At 39.3% G+C, this 19,702-nt stretch overlaps 2 protein-coding genes and 2 long non-coding RNA genes across 6 annotated transcripts; 1 reads left to right on the forward strand and 3 right to left on the reverse strand.

The window, feature by feature from the left end:
- Positions 1-960: 960 nt before the first annotated feature.
- On the forward strand, positions 961-6,703 carry LOC130699688 (uncharacterized). Of its 3 annotated transcripts, none has more exons than XR_009421371.1 (18): positions 961-1,075; positions 1,165-1,322; positions 1,389-1,570; positions 1,733-1,900; positions 1,979-2,249; positions 2,312-2,401; positions 2,526-2,632; positions 2,717-2,853; positions 2,917-2,977; positions 3,048-3,123; positions 3,268-3,339; positions 3,407-4,299; positions 4,370-4,542; positions 4,621-4,684; positions 5,947-6,052; positions 6,120-6,284; positions 6,367-6,429; positions 6,497-6,703. It is a non-coding gene; the product is annotated as an uncharacterized LOC130699688 (long non-coding RNA). The 3 variants fall into 3 exon arrangements; XR_009421373.1 differs by having other exon boundaries at positions 6,134-6,284; XR_009421372.1 differs by having other exon boundaries at positions 2,526-2,623.
- A 2,404-nt stretch (positions 6,704-9,107) lies between these two features.
- On the reverse strand, positions 9,108-9,773 carry LOC130699689 (uncharacterized). The gene is made up of 3 exons (XR_009003519.2): positions 9,671-9,773; positions 9,389-9,611; positions 9,108-9,329 (listed from the first exon to the last, which is right to left on the reverse strand). It is a non-coding gene; the product is annotated as an uncharacterized LOC130699689 (long non-coding RNA).
- A 973-nt stretch (positions 9,774-10,746) lies between these two features.
- Positions 10,747-15,317, reverse strand: LOC130699654 (uncharacterized). The gene has a single exon (XM_057521867.1). The coding sequence runs from the start codon at positions 15,072-15,074 to the stop codon at positions 10,818-10,820; it is 4,257 nt and encodes a 1,418-aa protein (XP_057377850.1). The 5' UTR covers positions 15,075-15,317; the 3' UTR covers positions 10,747-10,817.
- A 2,931-nt stretch (positions 15,318-18,248) lies between these two features.
- On the reverse strand, positions 18,249-19,337 carry LOC130699696 (putative ankyrin repeat protein RF_0381). Its single transcript, XM_059495982.1, has 2 exons — positions 19,198-19,337; positions 18,249-19,136 (listed from the first exon to the last, which is right to left on the reverse strand). The coding sequence occupies exons 1-2, from the start codon at positions 19,198-19,200 to the stop codon at positions 18,261-18,263; spliced, it is 879 nt and encodes a 292-aa protein (XP_059351965.1). The 5' UTR covers positions 19,201-19,337; the 3' UTR covers positions 18,249-18,260.
- Between the last annotated feature and the right edge of the window lie 365 nt (positions 19,338-19,702).

Here is a 19,702-nt window from a genome sequence, read left to right on the forward strand (position 1 = left end):
GAGCTTCAAGGTGACTAACATACGATTGCAGAGATTCCTGCATTTAAGGAAAAATGTCAACGAGAAAAAGGTTCAACACGGTTCGTGTGTTTGTAGCAAAACGTCAACTTACAAGATTGGTCTTTAGTTCTTCCACTATTCCCTCTAAAGAAATCGGTTCAGGAAGGCCAGTCATGGCGCATGACGAACAAAACGCCATCAATAAAAGGCCTAAATGCGTTGCGGAGAAGCGAGCCATGATTTTCAAATAGGATTCCTCTTGTGAAACTGAAACCGAATCAGTTGTGTGGCGGCCACTGCCACCGCCTTTTATTGAGCTCCAACTCGTTCAGTTAATCGATTGTGATTCGTCTGTCGAATTGGCATGTCGCTAGTTGTTGTCGCAGGTGCGGAACAACTGCCGTTTTCCGTGTATCGATAACAGAAAAGTTGATTAGAAGCCCTTCGGTTCAATAACATTGACTAGTGGCTTGTATGTGTACAGTTGTTACAATATTAAAGCAATAATTCACGAGATTGTCGAACGTAATTCCGTCGCGAATGCCTGTGTTGATTTCTGGAAAATGCAACAAATTATAATTAACAAATTCATGCATCTGCAAAAATGTTTCCACTTGTAACTTTTCAGGCATTTCAGCAGAAAACCGGAAATCACTCAAAGATAACTGATGTGTCTTTGCAATTTGCATGATCATCGCAATGGAATTGGATCTGCTTTTCGCTGGTTTTATGTTGGAGCAATGATTTATGTTCAGGTAATTTTTTTTTGTATTTGAAAGATTTTTGATGACACAGAAACTTGGGTAGTTTTCTACAAGTTGTTGCATTTGTTCTTCTAGAGAATGACCAGCGATTGCTGTCGTGAATGCGGCCGTTTATTTTGAGAAGTAACTTATCATTTTTATCTACTTTTCCTTTATCGTCGTTTTCACATTTAATGCTTTAAATTAATTTTCCTAGAATGGCACTGTCTGCATGTCAAAACAAAAGGGGAGGAGTTATCCCTGACCCCTTACAAAAATGAATGGAGACAAAGGGACAGTCGAGCAGCCATCTGTTGTAAAACTTCGATAATGTAATTAATTTTAATCCTCGAAATTTTTTTTACTTATTTCATTCGGTGTAATTTGGCATCACTGTTGGTGGTTGATATGGAATGGGTAGAAAAAGAGAAAAAGAGCTCATTCAACGTGGTCGATTCAACATGGCCGCTGTCATTAGGCGCACATTCGTTAAAGCCGTAATTAACTTACGTGCTTGATTAGAGTTTGTTCTCACCGCATGTAACACATATTTTGAGTTACGAAATCCTCTTATGCAAGGTATTTGTATTTCTTCCATTAATTTGTTGCCCCCAAAAGTGGTCATTTGGTATTTGTATCAATTAGGACAGAAAACTTGGATGAATCGGCAGGAAGCAGACTTGCAATCAGATGATACTGATTGACCACATGTCCTTCAATTTCCTGCATAGCTATCAGGAAAGAAAAAAAACAGAGAAGATAAAAAACGATTGGTTCTATAGTTCTAAACGATAAAATTTTTCACAGTACATGTGAATTGGATCGAGGTACTGCTGCATTTTCAGTTGTTAGTTAATTTTTATTCAGTTTTATTGTCTGTCAATTTTGAAATGCTTTCGAAGACTTTAGCCATAGGAAAGATCTATATATTCCCAAATTAGTTACGTTATTTATAACCTTTCTTTGTTGTTTTAATCTACTTTTGTCAGTGCCATCCTTTGCATAAGTTGGCAATCGAAGACAGCAAAACAACAAGCAACGAGAACTGGAAAGGCAATTTAAAACATGTTTCATCCTCGAGCAGTACCCATTTCTTACTAATTCTTTCTAGATATAATGAGTTAGCTTAACGTTTCTGGGGAAGAAATCTCTCTTAGGTGATGTGGATTTCTTAACTTGGTGGATTTTGAGAACTTACTGTCCAACTTAACCGGTTTTTTTTGTATTCCTTATAGCATTTTGCAAATTTCATGTTAGTCGGGATTTCATGCATGTTGCTAGGATAAAAAAAAACAACCGAAGCCAAGGCAAAGGGCGAACACATCGCCGTTGACAGTACCTCGAAGCTAATGTACTGTTTTATTGATGAGGAATTTCATGAAGTCCGAGGTCGAGCAATTTCGATTCCTCTCACTCCAATGACGAACGGTCAAAATATTATGGAATTAATTCAACTAAAGATGGACGTACGGCTTCTATGTCATCGACTTCACCAGGGCCGACACGGTATACAATTGATGTAAAATTTACGCAGTTGTTTTCTAGCCGCCTAAATTGTTTGTCTACAGTTATAATAGCACAAGTCGACCAATAAGCCAGCAGAGAAACAATCACGAGGAGGACGACAGAAGCCGGTTATTGTTAGCTGGACCTTTCCAGTCAGTATGCTTCTAAGTGAATGTATTTCTACCCAAAGCGAATGTTGTTATTAATAGGCCGTAATAGCTGGTTGCGGCATTATTATCGATTGATAATGATTAACTAATCGACTCTGTTGCACAGGTGTTGTCCACGTGAAGTAAACAAGATGCGGGTTCTCTGTGTTTTATTTGCCATGGAAAAAGAATTTATGCGCAACCAACCTCACAACTTGTACAAATGTAAGAGAAGTAAGCACGTACGTTTTTTTTTTTTAATCGTGTACGTCGACAGATGGAACAGCCTATTTTAAGTACTCCGATTTTACATTCTAGGGTCGTGAGTGAAATCTACAGCATCAAGAATAGCGATGGAACGCATCCGGGCGCCTCGTCAAATGAAGGACGTCTGGTACTGTAATCCGTGTCTGGCTGGCCAAGGACAAAACCTTTGATTGCATGTCGGTTTACAGGTTAGATAACTTAATAGTTTTCATCTTGCATTAATTCATTGTACCACGTTTCTTATATTTCAGATATTCTTCTATAAACTTCGGAATCTAATGGATGCTGGAAATTCGTGGGATTCAACTCTTGGTATCAAATCTGGTTTATTTATTTATTCTATCGCCATTTATAAGATTGTACTGTAATAAAAACGACAAAGGTGTGGCAGACAATCCCTTCATTTAGGGACATCAACCCGACAAACAGAAATAGGAATAACGGATAGATCGGGAAAGGTATGATCTATCCAATGACATTAAATTAAACGTAGACTTCCGTGACCCTTTCGATGACGCTTCTAAATCAATTGCACATCCGCAACATCAAATAATTGAATAGATTTAGGAACATCGGTAACTGAAATATTTAACAATTTTCAGACTATGCAAGTCTTAAGGGGGAAGGGATTTCCCCGAATTATGTTTGGCCAATGGCGAGCAACTATTACCACGGTAACATATTCACTGCACTTTTTCTTTAAAGTCTGATTCAATTTCTTTTTTTTTTTTTTTAATTCAGAAAAATGGCAGTAGGATGCGGGGCATTTGAATTTGCCGTGAATATCACATTTTGAATCGGAGCACCGGTGGCTCTGAAATGCGTAGCCAATCGTTGAAAATGACTTCCCAATTAGATGTTGGTCTTTCAACGAACAATTGTGTCGTTCGTTGGCGAATTAGAAGAAACAGATGTGGTGGCAGGCTGCTGATGATCTTGCGTTTCCTTTCGTTTGACTTCTGGGCATGTTGCGAGTGTTTTTGTGTGCGGCTCAAGCCCCAAGGGTAGGGCACGAACGAGAGAGAAAAATGTGATGAGAAACAGATTGTAGTTCCATCCGTCTGGCAGCTGAGTACAGACGGCGCAGGCCAGCACTAGCACGATGGCCACCAATACCTGTTTAAATGACGTAATAGAACCTTCCTTATGATGCCATTATTTGCGAATTGTTGCGTTGGTAATGTAGTACTTGACATGGGAAAAAAAAGTGACGAATAGTGGGCCAACTTACCAAAACCTTCATTTTTCTTTGTGTTGTGTGTGTGTCAATGTGCTGTTGGCCCAGTGTTATCGAATTGAATTCTTCTTGTTAACTAACGAAAGTCCAGGAAAAGCAGTCGGTCTTTATATACATGTGCCTTGCTTTGTTGTGTTGCTCATCCTTGGGAACGTGCAATGTAGTGTTTACCGTTACATGACCAGAGCTCTCCTTTGTGTGTGTGTGTCTGTCCTATTGGAGCGAAAGTGGAGTTGCACTTGCCATCGGCCATTTGCGAATGCAGAATTTGCCTCTTTTTTTGCGCATCTCGAGCTCTGGTGGTACCGCAGCTGTGGATACCACATTGACGTTATTTGGCGTTCCGGTTCGACCTGGAGAACGGGACTTCAGCCCTTTCGCTAATTGCATCGAGCGTGTAGGTGTTTGGCCTACGGCTAATTCATTTCATATTTTAATAGAATTTTCTTTTCTGTTTCTAATTTTAGAATCCGTCTAGCCGTTTTTTATGGATTTCGCATTGAGGATAACGACGGAACAGCTACGACCTCTTTTCCTCTTCTTGACGGGCACACGAAAAGTGAATTTTTTTCCCCTTCGCCTTCCGCGGCGTCCACTAGACGACCCCGAAAACCTTCCATTCATGTTTTTCAATGTCAAGGTTAGATTTCTTTTACTTTTCCTCATTTCGTTTTCTTGCTATTTCGTCATCATTTCTTTTCTTATGTTTTATGGACAGCCGAACCTTGCACCGGCAATTGCCCATCAAGCCCTGCGTGTTTCGTGAATTCAACGTTGGCCAGGTAATCTGTTTATTTCGTTTGGTGGGTTTCGCGAACAGGGCGGTAAATTATGAGACGAAATTCTCGCATCGCTTTAGTTACAACCCAGCCATTTTTTGTTTATTTATTTCGCTCGGACCTTCACACGATCTTGAGCCTTTTCGTTACTGTTGCGTTACGACGCGCTGTTCCAGCCCACTGAATTTCACTGGCGTTTTCAGTGTCGTTAGTTCCACTTGTGGTTTTGAGAATTATTCTGTGAGGTGTTTGCGACTCCTGTTGATTGAGGGGTTAAATCAGCTCTAATGTCGAGTCATTGCGCAAGAATGATTCATCCCTGGAAGCAGTTTCTTTGCAGTACGGCTTCTTTGCAATTCTTTTTGCGCAGTATCTGTTTTGATGCTAAACAAATTGTACCGTTAGATAAGTTTTTAAATTGCGTTTCATTCTCTGCGTGAACAATGACTGAAGAAAATGTTATAACAAAAGATCAATTGATGGGCGAAATGTCGTGAATTATTCAACCATTTGAAGTCGTTAACTCTGATGCAGTTCTCTTTGTATTTTCACCAATTATATCCTACACCGTCGTGATAATGCTAACATGTTATATGTTTAGAATAGGCCGGCAAGATTCTCTTCGACGAGCCAACCGGTGAAATGATTGAATCGCTGATCAGCGTTTGGATTATCGTAGACAAACGCCACTCCACCTGCAGTCATGAATCCAATTTGCAACCAGATTTTATCTCCAGCTTTCAGGTTGAGCGTTGCTTGCATCGACATTTGACTGTGCACGCTGCCGGCCGTGTTGCTTTCGGTGACTCGAGCTGTTCCCACCCGCCTGCCGTTCAACATCATCTCGACTAAGACGGCCTGGGTATTCGTCGATGGGCCGACGAAACGAGCGTCTCCAGTATATGAGAAGAAGTACGTTCCGAATTGTAGTTGCTTTGGTAAAGTCGCAGAAAACCATTTCGACGGATGAAGTACCCATGATGGGGTACACCCCGCTGATGGTGTGTCCGTTGCATTTGAGGTCCGTACAAGATCGGGGAATGGTGGGCGTCGCTGATTTCAATCGAATTCATCGCTTGTTCCAGAAAATTTTGTTTTTGTTTACATAGCGGTGAGTTGCACCAGTTGTTGCTCGACAGTTTCGATTACCATGCGACGAGTTTTCGCTTCCAATCGAATTGAAAACTTGAGCCTCTAACGTTGGACCTGCTTTTCATCTGTCAATTGAATTAATCAAAAACACATGTTTATTAATTTCATCTTAGAAATACGCAGTGGATGGACTTACATTTTCGCGTTCCAAAGCCTCTAGTCTTCAATCTTTGTCAGCCAGAAGTTGCTGCATTTCAATCTGAATTCATCGTAGTTACAGTAAGTGAAACTGACTACAATTGAAAGAATTAAATTTGTTTACATAGTTTTCCTTGAGTTGCTGCAGTTGTTGCTCGACAGTCGATTCGGCGATTACACACGCCAAAATCAGCACACTCACAAGCAATGAATTGAAAAAGCGAGCCATGGTTTCAATTGGACAAGGCGTGATACCAACTTGTTGCGGACTTCGTCTACATTTGAATCACAAAAGAGTCATCGTAATTTATAGGTATCCTGTAACTTCACGACCGATAATCGGTCGTTTTCATTTCAAATTGGATCGCTGTCATGTATGCCACCTTTTTTAACAGGTGGTCGGGGATAATGCAAATAAGGGACGTTTATTGGCCTCGCTGAAAGCGCCAGGCGCATAGGTAAAGATGTTAAAATAACAGTTGTAGGTAGGATTGTTTAATTAAGAATGCATTTGTGTTTTCACAGTTGCGAGCTGAACAGGTGGGGTTTACCTAACTGTGGATGGTGGAGCCATCTATAATAAAACTACACCTACGGGGTTGGTGTGCTATCTACACAAAAAGTCTCACATTGTATGGATGTTCACGCCATCTACTGGAAAGCTGCCACACTATGGATATGCCTGCATATGAAAATTGTATAATTATGTGGAGCCATCTATTGGAAATTGTGTAATGTGTATGGAGCTGTGATGTGTGAATGTTGTCTATGTGAAGTGCATTTGTACGACTGTTGAAAACTTAGTGAAGTGGGATGCGACGGTTATACGACAGATGCGACGGTTGTACGACTGTTGATAATGGAGCCATCTATGCGACGGTTGTACGACTGTTGATAGTGGAGCCATCTATGCGACGGTTGAACGAATGTTGATAGTGGAGCCATTTTTGCGACGCTTGTACAACTGTTGATAGTGGAGCCATCTATGCGACGGTACGGTTGTACGACTGTTGATAGTGGAGCCATCTATTGAAAATATGTATTACTACTGGCTACATATATGTAATTATGAAATAATTCACAATAAAATCATTCGAACAAATTTCATTCCCAAAAATTATTTTCCTTCCGGCAATATTTTTTTCTAGATTTTTTTTCCTGCCAAAAATTTTCCTGGATATTTTTTTTCCTGCCAAAATTTTTTCTGGTAAAAATTTTTTGCCAGCTGAATTATTAAATTTAACCATTAACTTAAAAAAAATTAAAAAACATACCATCCACGTGTAGGACTCGAACCCTAGACTTCTATGTTCCTCAGCCGCTGCTCTTCCATTGAGCTACGACTTACATATTAATAAAGTTTTTTTTACCATTATAACCTTAAATCAGCCGCGAAACTTAGAATTTTTCTGATATCTCGATTTGAGGACATGGAGGCCAACGGAAGGGCTCTGGCTTGCGAACTGGACAGTTGGTGGCTCGAATTTTTGCCAGCTACCCATCTATGAGTGGTCATGTGGGGATCGGGGAACCGAGACCAGTTCATCTACCAGATTTCTGCCCGACAGACACTTCTCCCCGACTACATGCTAGGTATGCATACGACTTGGGTGACCTATCTTCCAAGTGGGCCACTTACGTCACGAATCTTACAACAACCAGGTTGTCAATATGTTTTTTTTGTTCTTCAAATTGTTTTCATCCTTTCATTTTTAAATAAACCTCGCATCGAACACTAGACATTCAGCATACCGCGCCAAGCCAACAACTGAGCTAAGTATTACATAATTATCTTGTGTGTTTTTCTATTACTTTTAGAGGCCAGATATGGAAGCTGAAAAAAATGCATTGAAAAGCAAGTTTGTTGCTTGGATAACACAAGATTTAATATTTTCAAACAATGACTGTGACAAATGGTACCATGGAGATTGTCATTTTTGTGTAGAGCAAACGATTATTTTACTTTACAATGTGTTTCACTTGAATTGGCTTAGATGTTGCTGCGACACATACCACTTCATCGAAAAGTTTTGCTGACCAACAAATATAAATTTGTTTGCTTTTATTGCTCTAACAACAGATCGGTACAACAACAGAAATGCATGGGAAGGTATACTAACAAAAACAGATTTACTCGTATTACCTGAATCCGATTCTGAAAACAGCTGAGTTTTGTAAGTAAATGAAGAAATTGCTGAACTGTTCTTAAATTGATACAACAATGACGAATAGGAGAGAATGAACATCCCAGAGGCACAGAATGTCATTTTCATCACACTGATGGAGGAGCTGCAGTTTTCGGTCTAAGCAGCAACGGCGATATAGTTTAGTCCACGTTTTGATTTGTCTTTATTCTATTTTCCATAGTAAAAATGTGTAACACTCGAACTTTCAAACAACGATGGAAACTTCTTCATATTTCTGTTGAAAATCAATTACAAAATTACATTTGGTATAACAATACTTTATTACTGAACGTAGCTCAGAAAGAGCATAAATTTGTACATACTTTGCTTTCTTTAGACGTCAATTGGTTATTCTGTAAACTCGTTACGACTACTGCCTAAGGTATAAATGAAGATGAATTTTGAATGGTTCCAAAAACTCCTGCTACGAACGCCACGAGTAACATGGTCCACAATCGTAAAAAAATAAGCACGTCTACTAATATCGGAATGGTTCCAAAAATTCCCGCTACGAACGCCACGGGTAACGCGACCCATAACTGTAGAAAAATAAGCCCGTATCTGTAAAAAAAAAATGAAGTCTCTTTATTTAAAATTTTTATACGTATTTTATGCCAGAATTCGCGTATTTTTCCAGTTGTGAAACGATACCTGTGTTGCCGATGGGTCTAACGTGAACGGACATGTTGAGAAGACGATCGAGTTAAAATTATCCTTCAGTGATCAGATGATTAAAGATGCATTCCTTTGCTGCTGCGAAGCTTTTAAAAAGTTGTTACAATGCATGACATCCATTTAAGATTTGATCTGGAATATTTTACCACAGCTTTGCCAAGCTTCACATTCAATCTGTAATGCAAGTGTACTGTGATCTTAGACTCAACTTAAATGATAAATCATTAGCAACTTTACACCAAAATCCATGAAGAAAAAGAACACAAACTAGCTCATAAAGAGAAGCAACTTCATTTATGGTAGACACAGATTGATATTTAACAATGTTGCACTTTAAATTGATCCACTTGCAGCCAAATTTCACACATTAAACTAATGAGATCAGTGAACTTGTCCTAAACATATTTCTTTGTTTATTTCAAAGGGCACATTGCAATACCCACACCTGACACTTGAAGTTGGCTGAACATGACATCTTCCTGACGCTTGGACATCTGCTAAATTATTTACAAAAGATATCATTAAGAATTTAATCGAATAAAAAAGTAACTCGTACGTTCTGGTTTTCCATGTCTCACAGTACATCATGTTTACCACCTATTAAGGAAGAAACCATTTTTTTTTAGGGATTACCTATATATATATATACACCTCTTTTCAGAGATCATCCACATCCATAGAGATTCCGAAGAATACTTGGCCTATACACCACTATTTCCAACACTCAGAACGCAACACTTGGACAGCCTATTTAAACCTACCAAATAGCAGCTAAATAGCTTCAATCATTAATTAACAAAAGATACATTACAGAACTTTCATGTTGTATCATTATTACCAGGAAACTCCTTACTGAACAATTCCCATTTGATGACCACCCTAAAAGAACAATGACCAGCTAGTCATGTAAAGATGTCCACATAAGTTTTAGGATTGACCCAAGAAAAAACAAAAATATGTCAATTACGCCAAAATATTTGACTCATTACCAACCACACCACCACATGTCAACCACCATCAAATGCCACACAATGGTTAGGAGACCGAGCCTACACGATCAGCCTACTGAAACACCTGTATGCTTACCATTGTTGTGTGCCTTCCAAAAAATTATTGGAATGCTCAAATGGGATAAATAGAAAGGATATGTTTCAATACATGACATTATTTCATTGCTTATGAACTTTATCTGAACTGATTATTCAATCTTAACACTTATAAACCTTCAGGATTAACAGCACATCCGTCTTTGTCCCTTACAATATAAAAAGAGAAATAGATTTACATTCTGAATACATACGTTAAGTTCAATCGTAAATCGACAACCCTTTGCCGACAAAATCCATCTTCAAGCATAACTTAACAACATTCTTTGTTCCCTATGTTATAAAAGATAATATAAAAACGCCATTCAAATAAACAGCGTGAGTACTTACTAACGACTGCAGCCAGCATGGAAAAGAAATTTTCACACGGTGCACGACCCCATGTAACTTCTCTTCAGAGCTCGATACACGGCGACGTTGTCACTTGTATTTTTGTTATTTTTGTTGCCTCACAAAAGAAAGATATGGCAACCTGCGTTACCTAATTTTTTTTTTACGTGTTTTCTCTCCTCGGCCATCTAGCGCCAGAATCGAACCAAATATATTTTTTAACGATGTCTACGTTTTCTAGAATTGTCATGGGGTATTCCCAATTTATAAAAATCAATACTAACGTTAACACATTCCAATGGTGGCACAGGAGGTGTAGAGGAGCCAATCATTTCACAATAAACAATTGTTTGCTTTGTTGAGTGAATGACTTAAGACGATGTAACCCAGAGTTGGCATTGTGATCATCTATAAGTTTAAATTTGAGCAAAAATTCAGATATTCAAATGAAACCCTTTAAAGGTAAATATGGGTTTAGTCAGAGGCAAGCGAAAAGTATTGACGATTCACGATATTAACTGGATTGTCAGAATAGAATTAAATGAGGCTTTATGGCACAGTTCCATCGGAGGGGACCTCGAAAGTTTTGTTCAAAAACTCATTGACTTGAAGTTGAATCTTTTTGCGATTTTTGGTATCCAAATGGGCGAGCATGGCATCAACCATCTGCTCCTCCCCTCTTACCGCAGGATAATATATGACGGGATTGTCATCGATTTTGTGGAGCACCAATTCTTTCACGGCATTTGTGTCCAATTTCTCCGAAATGCATTTTAAAAATGTATTCATTTTCGTAAAGTTGTTCGTTTTGGCTTCGTCACATGGGTGAGCTAACATCTCAGCCCATAGGCTAAGCGTCTTCTCCATTCTCGTTGGAACCTGCAGCGTAGTGATGTTTTTGACGAATTCTTCAAGTTGCTGGGCATTACTGTATTTGATTAAAAATATCAAGGTGTTTAATCGTTTGTAAATTGGACCTCCCAGTTCTCCACAATAAGTTTCGTGATGTCGAAACACTTGATCAATAAACTCGGCAGCTCTTCGTTCAATAACTTGTTGAATGTCATTTCGTATTTCTTGTGGCAACATGTCCAACCGTCCTTCAATGTCATCTCCCCACGACACAGCTTTTAATAAAAGAGGAAATCCATCCACTTCGTGAAACAGCCACTTTTTCACGGCCTCCCAACCGAAAATTTGCGACATCGATTTCAATATTTCGTTCGTCGTCGTAACCTCACAATGTTCAAAGATGTAACTCCATACACTGCGTTCTTGCCCTTTAATAGAACGAACCGATGTGAGAATATCGTCGCATCTGCTGCGTTGCTCCTCGCTGCCATAATCCAAGTAAAATCGTAAGACGTCACTGTAATGTTTGGCGATTGCGGAACTAGGTAACCGACTCGTAGAGTTGTGGTTGAAGAACGAATCGTGTGTCATTGGCGGAGCATGTTCCTTCCACTTTTGTTTAATTTCCTCTTGGCTTTTTTCTGGTAAACGTTTCATCATGAGTTTAACGATTTCTTGCGACAGATGAAGAAAAACGTAGCCATAATCGTCTTGGTGGAGAAAAAGTTGTTTAGCGCAATCACCTCCGAGTTTGTCCGATACGCAAGTTAGAAACTCGAAAACGCATTGAACGTCTTCTCGAGTTATAAAATTATTAGTTAACGACGTGATTGCCGATCGTAGGAAGCCTCCCCAAAAGCTGTTCCTCGGCACAACTCCTTCGTCGTGAACGGTTGTGGTTTTTTCATCATTAAGCGTGAAAACTAAATCGTTAGGGGAGTAATCGGGCAGAAGGTGTTGGATGTTCTCGTCGCGATACGTTGGATCACTGTGAAGAACCGTAGAGACCGTAATGGGCCAGCTGCTTTTTACCATTGTGGTATCACCTTTAAGAGTAATCATTTTCACGAAATCCAAGAGTTGTGTTTCGTTAAAATTCTTTAAAAGAAAACTTGACAACAATTGAAAATTGAAGGATAACAGATACGTGTCACTCGTAAGCAAACGCTTGGTGAAGGGACCAGCGCCTTCTACCGATAACAACCCCTGCAGATTTTCAGAATCCATGTGTCGTAAAGCATCCCTTGCTATTCGTTTTGTGTTGAAAATCAAGTTATTCAGACATTTGTAGTCTACAACACCATTTCGATCGACGATGATCTTCACCATGGCGTTGAATAATTTGTCCGATCTGCAGCCATCGAAAATAGAAGTCGATGGAAATGTGAAGTGTGTTAACAGGTGAAGTAGATAGTCATGTCCTAGTTCTTTCTTGACGACGTTCAATACCAATTGAAACATTTCAGCATTTTCCGATTCCATGGCGTGATCAACTGACCGTTGAATGAATCCGTTTAACTCAGTTGATTCGTTGGTCAGTGCGTCGGGAAAAAAGTCTTTCACAAAGACCAACAGTTTGGAACATATTTCTTCGTGATTTTTCGCAGCGGCAAAGTAAAACGGAGTGAAATTGTCAAGCACCACCTTCCGCACTGCTTCTTTAACTCCATCGTCAAGTTCCGGCTGGGGAAAGCTTGCTAATATTTGCTCGACTATTTCGACGTTTCCGTAGAAGGCTGCTCCGTGAAGAAGAGTCATGCCATAGTCATCCCATCCCAACAGGATGGCGTCCTCGTGCTCTAATGGAAACGGTTGGTAAATATTCTGAAATGCTTCCGGCTCTCTTGATAAAACTCCGCCGTAAAGTTGAACGAGAAGAGTAGACCGCCCTATTTCCTGTAAAATATGCAGAGTTTCAGCAATTTGCCCAGCCATCATTTGTTCTTTACACCGGAAAACTTTCATTAACAAGTTGGCGAAGTTCATATCGTCCGAATAAGCTTTCGATTTGGACAAAAGCTTCAGAAATCTTTCCAGATGACTACGATTGTTGCCGTGGCAAATTAGAAATACCAAAATTGGTTTGATGCTGAGTTCCCTATTGGGATGGAAATACTCGTCGAAAGCGATGTGCTGGTTTTCCAAAAACTGAAGTAAGTCATTCATCGTTTGCTGGTGCCCGTCTCGTTCCCAGAAAGAATTGCTTTCGATGATACCAGCAGGATGGTCAGGAAACATGCCTTTTATAAGTTTTTCTATAACTCCGTACGTAGAGGAGTCGTGTGGATCGATGTCGAAATAATTGATGAATCGTTTAAAGAGCTTGTTTTCTTTGAAAAAGGTGGCCGAAAAGTAACGGTATTGCCGTATGAAAGAGGTATCCATTGCCCAGTGGATTTGTTGTCTTACGAATGTGGCATCGAGGCAGTCACACAACAATAGGAATATGTTCCCTTTCCCATTTGAAAGTGAAAAACGGAGGGCGTTCGCAAAGTAAGGTTGGATAGTCATCATCCCGTCGAATGCCCAAATGGGCGGAAAATTGCGAAGAAACTGAGTAAACAGATTTTCAGTTAATTTTGTGAGTTGATCCGGTAATTGACGATGATTAATTTTATAACGCCATTCTTGATCCTCATCGACCAAGGTCTTCACCATGGAATCGAAAAACACTTGAACTCCGTCGTATTGCTTCAAGGCCAAGATTTTGTTCAGAAACAATTTTCGAATGGATTCATTTTCCAGCAGTTTGTTGTGACGTTTGTCATCCAGATGAAATCCTTCGTACAGATATTTGGCGACTAAATACTCGGCAAACGTCCGATGCAAAAATTGAGGCTGCATTCCATCTCCATTAGAAAAAGTTAACCCAAAATTCAGACTGTCGATGGCAACAGTCTTTTCTTCTAGTGTCACATCATCGCTGGATTTGTACAAAGATGTTGTTGGTGTAAACATTTCAAGGATATTTGGTCCAGGCATGATAGTTTCGATTGCCAATTTCGTTAAATGAGACTCGATTTTCATAATCCAATTATCAATAGCATTAGCCACTATCTGATTGGAGTTGGAAGTGTTGGTTTTTTCTTTTCGAAACACGTCGCGTTTTGTATCCATCAATTTGCTGTACAGACTAACTAAGTCGAATTTCTGATCGTCAAGTAAAGCCAACAGTTTTTGGGATACCAATTCGTCACATCGGAATGTTACGTCATTTACAGCTGTGCTTTCCACAATGTCGCCAACATTTTGTTGGTAGCACTCGGCAAGAATTTTGCATTGCAAAGGGATTCCGATGAAAGCTCTTTCTTCGTCTTTCAGAGTTTGCGACACCCGATCAACTAGCGATTCGGCAAATATCTTGATGGCTCTATCTTGCCCTTCATCTGGCAATTCTTTCTTCCAATACTTGATCAGACAATTGATCTGGTCCTCTCTGTTGAAATTTTCCAGACAATAAGCCAACTGACACAATTCGTACTGCAGGTCGTGGGCCAAGTGGGGGCGGGTAGTGATGTACAATTGAATGCCCTTCTTCTCTTGAATGAACTTCATTAGCTGAATCACAATTTTTTGGCATTCTTCACCGATTTCATCGTAGCCATCAAACATGAAAACAATCTGATCGCCCGTCTCGAACCGGTGATTCAGCAAAGAGCGAGAAAACTGGCTTTTATTTTCGACGACATGCAGATGATTGATGAGGAATCCAATCAAATCAGGTCTGCTTCTATCGAGTTTCAATATGGCGTCAGAATGTTCAACTAGATTCAATTTGATAACCCAACAATCAGGCTTCTTCTTCTTTATTTCACTGTAGTAGTGGGAGAGTAGAGTCGATTTGCCTGTTCCAGCCACGCCACAGATGATGACAACCGGATGCTCATTCTGCTCCTCGTCAAACTGAATCAAATGGCTCTCTTCATAAATTTCGCCTGAAGTTCGGTCGCTCATTTTTGTTATGTTTTCCCAAATTTGTTTGCGGCGCTTGGCATCGACCAACCATTCGATTTGGCCCTGGGATGTGATTTTGAATTCTTCATTTAGTTTTCCCTTAGTGCATCCCAAACGCTCTTCTAGATCAGCTATGAAACGTTTGTCAAATGCAAATTTCACTCGTCTCTTGATGCAGAGGGATTTCTCGAAATCTTCAGGTTTAGCTCCAACTAAACGCCCAACAGATTCTTTCTCCCCATAGGTAACGTCATCATTATGGCCGGACCCTGGTTCATGATTTTCCTGTTTTACCGATGTCATTTCGCAAAGCATTGGACAGTTAATCTAACAAAAATGATGAACTTGGAAACCCCTAAACGTAACATAAAATAATTTCACTGTCATAGTTTGAAGAATTTGTTTTAAATAAAATGTTACTTTCCTCGAGGCAAACGACCTTATCTTGGCAGACAATACCAAAATTAGATAACGTTATCTCGGTGGACGCCGATTAGATTTCTGTTTTTTAACGAGGCGATCCACCACCAAAATACTGTTCCGCTGCAATGACTAACGAAGAGAATTTCAACCTACTGAAATAAATAAGTTGTTCGCTAGTTTGTTACGTGATTCTTTTTCCCGAGTGATATGATTTAAATTTGATCGAGAACGAATTGGGATTTTTAAAATAAGACTAGCTTCCTTACCTTGTTAGAGATGCACAGATGACGACAATCGATCGGCAAACGGGTCACGAAGGGATGCGATTGTCACAATTCAGAGGTTCAACCAAGTTGGCGAGCTGCAGCTTTTGGAAACACTGATAAGCAATAGACAATAGAGAAATACTTGGGAACTTTGTCATTACCCAGTACAAAATCGTGCATGTAGATAAGGGTCATTACCTTTGCAGCAATTTCGAAATGTCGATCACGCAGCGGCGTATTTTTCAATAACACGCTGATTATGTGCAAGATAGGTGTTGAGCACTCGTTACCGGTGACAGCCCCTGACATTCCTTTAACAATTTCTGCAATTGTTGGGCCAATCACGTTGTATGTGTCCTGTGGCTATTGTCGGCACCCACGTTCCACACCCATGAATTTTTCTGGAAAGTTTAAAGCTAGCAGTTTCGATGGTTATCTTTTCATGTTATGGCCAGCACACCGCAGCGAAAGGAGGACATTTGTAAGATTCATACCTCGCTGAATTAGTTCTTGGAATGGATGGGTTCCGATACCTAAAGGTAATTGAAGAAACCGACAAGACGCCCCAAAGGTCCACTGTTATTTTGGGGGTCATTCGAATTCAGAAACGGCCGGTTCAAAGAGGCGCTGCACAAGCAAAATTGTCAATGTCTGAAACACTTGTGCGTTGACGAAATTGATGAACACTGCCATTGATTAGCGTAGTTTTTTTAGTCTACTTTTTATGTTCAAATGTACCAACAAACATTGAACCAGATGTATTCCTAATACGATCATTGGAATCAAATCAACCTGAATACCAATGACATTAATTGAGAAACAATGTGAGGATATTAAAAATTATGACTGAATGTGAACCCAATCTTGTGGATTTATGCAAGCTGCTTAGTAAAATATCATCTGATTGGTGCTGGGCTGCCTTATCCGTAACCAGAACTGCTTTGCAATAATCATTCAGATTAACTTTATTGCATGAAGTTGATGATAAATGAAGCACAGCCAATTGAGAATATGCATATTATCCACTATGCCTTTTGAAAATTCGTTTGGTTGACTTTCTGTGCTTTCCAATAATGGCATCGCTTTTGTCTCTCACATTCCTAGGCTGTTAGTATACGAGGGAGCCTATAAACATACAGAATGTAATAAAGAAGAACATTACTACTACCGTAAAAAGGGACTAATAATGAGCATGTTTTGGGCAACATGACAAAACATGAGTGAAGTTCACATACTGCAAATTCAAGAACAATAAGTTCATTTCACAATTCATTTCAAAGCCTGAAAATTGTTTGTCTGAAATCTGAATAAGGCACAAAATTGTTTGTTTTAGCTTTACCCAGTCCTTAGTTTTTCATGCTAAGGCCTACAGCTTTTGAAGCCAAAATTAAAGTTATCAGAAAACATTAATATAACTAAGTATTAAAAATAACAATAAATAAATAAATAATAAACAAATGACGTCTTGGCTTGTAATGGCAGACCACGACACTAATGCCACTGCTGTCTGGTATCAGGGCTCAGGACGTGCAAATTGACTACTCAGGCGGCTCGAGTAGTTGGTGTATGCCACGTTTTTAGATTCCATCAAGTGAATGTTTGTGGTCAAAGGGGCCATTAATAGTTTAGCTTTTACCTTTAGCCTACTGGGAAACTAAGGAAGAATTTGGCTGTTGGTCGTAATAACGACGAGTCTTGCTGTCTACGAACTGTCGTCAATCCAGCATGAATGGAAGCCCCAGGTACTTGTTTGATTGCCGCCAAACCAAGTGGTATCAAGTAGCATCGATTAGACTTTCTAATTTCTGAGTAAGTACCCTCTCACCTCTGATGTGTTATGTTCTCTTTAATGCTCGATAGGGGGCGACGTTGCCGCTTGTATTTTCATCATTTTTGTTGCCTCTAAAAGAAAGTTATTGCAATCAGTTTTACATTAAATTGTTTTAATGAAATTTTATTAAAGCAGCAAACAGTTTTGAACTTATAAGCTTTTTGAACGACAGGTAGGTTTAACTTTTGATTTGTTTTCAACAAAAAATGAATGAGTTTGAATCAAGCATTATTTTAATAATTTTAAAGTGCGACTGCCAAAACAAGGCCAGTTCTAATAGTTTCTTAATTTTCCTACTACTAGCATACATATATCCATCTATATCCGTGATTTGATTATGTCCTTACTGTATCAGATGCAGTACAAAGATCGTTGTTGATAAAATACATGCAACTTAATTACCATCAATGTGTTATGAAGTCTCTGTTGCCTCTGTTACGATTTCCAATCTCACTAAAGGCTAATTATAGTATCTAAGGAAATTCCATTAATTAAATTCCCACCCTCTTGAATCTATGTATTATTCCACACGATTTATTTTTGATTTTATTCCGCTTATATCCATGCCCCTTGAAGATAATAATTGCAGTTAGCAGTAAAAGAAATAGGAAAAATAAATTTAGTCTACCTAAGGATACATTAACTTACCGTTCAATCTTTGTTGACTTAACCTTGGCCACGAGATGCTACGTCCAGGAATTTTATGATTCCATCCACGTTGGATATTCCATGACGTCCGCGTAACATAGATCGTGCATCGTGGCCATTGCATTTGACGCGTATTCCCTTTTGGATTAGGATTCTAATGACGTTGATTAAGTTCGAGCTTGAATTATTTCGGCAAAGATAATGGAGCGCATTCGATCCACTGTTGGTCTCCGTGTTCACATTGATCCCATGTTGAATTAAGAGTTTAACTGCGTCGGTTAAGTTTGAGTTTGAACTGTGTCGACATAAGAAATGGAGCGTATTCCACCCTTTATCGTCGTTTGCGTTTACATTGATCCCTTGTGCGATTAAGATTTCAATTGCTGTGATCAATTCTGAGCTTGAATGAAAACGACACAGAAAATGAAGCGCATTCCATCCATCCCTGTCCGTTGCCTTCACGTCGATTCCGGATTGGATTAAAAGTTCGATTGCTCCGATCAAGTTTAAACTTGCATTGTTTTCACTTAAAAAATGGAGCGCGTTCCATCCGGCTTTTTCCTTCGCGTTTACGTCGATGCCGGCATCGATTAACAGTTTCATTGCGTCGATTAAGTTGGAACTTGCATTGTATTCGCACAAAAAATGCAACGCATTTCTTTCTTCTTCTCCTTTTGCGTTTACGTCGATTCCGGCTTCAATCAACAGTTTCATTGCGTCGATTAAATTGGAACTTGCATTGTATTCACACAAACAATGCAGCGCATTTCTTTCGTCTTCTCCCTTTGCATTCACGTCGATTCGAAGAAGAATTAAGTCATAGATTTTTCCTACTAAAGCTGACGAAAAATCAGCAGTACATAATTGGCGCAATTCTGCTTCTTTTTCAGCAAGCTAAAAATAAATTGATATTTATTAGGATGATTGCTCGACTTGCATAAAACTTGCATATTACCATTTTTCCAGGTAGATCTTAAGTGCGTAGTTTACCGACCATTTGTAAAATAAATTATTTTAGTATTAGTTACGGGAATACAAAATTATTGTAGTGAATTAAGGTTGCTCTACATGTCGATCAGATTTTTGTAACTTATTCTGCTATTGCAAATTTCAGATTTATTTGTATCGTAGTGATGTTACCTGTGCAAGAACAGACAACCAAGGACGAGGCCTTGTGCAAAGGTATCGCTTTCGACGGTCCCCTGACTACTGATACTGTTGCAATGACCTACTGAAACAGAAAACGTTGTTTGCAAGTTAATCACGTGATTTTTATGCCTTCCGAGTGGCTTGATTTGAATTTGAACGAGAACGATTTGGGATTTTTAATTATATTAGCTTCCTTACCTTGTTAGCGAAGAGTTTTAACGAAATTGGCAAGCTGCAGCTTTTTAAGCATCATTGTTAAGCTACAAACGATACCGAAATTTTTAGGAACTTTATCGTTACCCAGTACAAAA

The sequence above is a fragment of the Daphnia carinata genome, chromosome 6 (genome assembly GCF_022539665.2).
Source record: "Daphnia carinata strain CSIRO-1 chromosome 6, CSIRO_AGI_Dcar_HiC_V3, whole genome shotgun sequence".
Taxonomy (NCBI): Eukaryota; Metazoa; Arthropoda; class Branchiopoda; order Diplostraca; family Daphniidae; genus Daphnia; species Daphnia carinata.

What these genes read in the sequence shown, in the direction of transcription:
- LOC130699654 (XM_057521867.1), bottom strand. Translation starts at nt 15,074, where the DNA reads ATGAGCGACCGAACTTCAGGCGAAATTTATGAAGAGAGCCATTTGATT.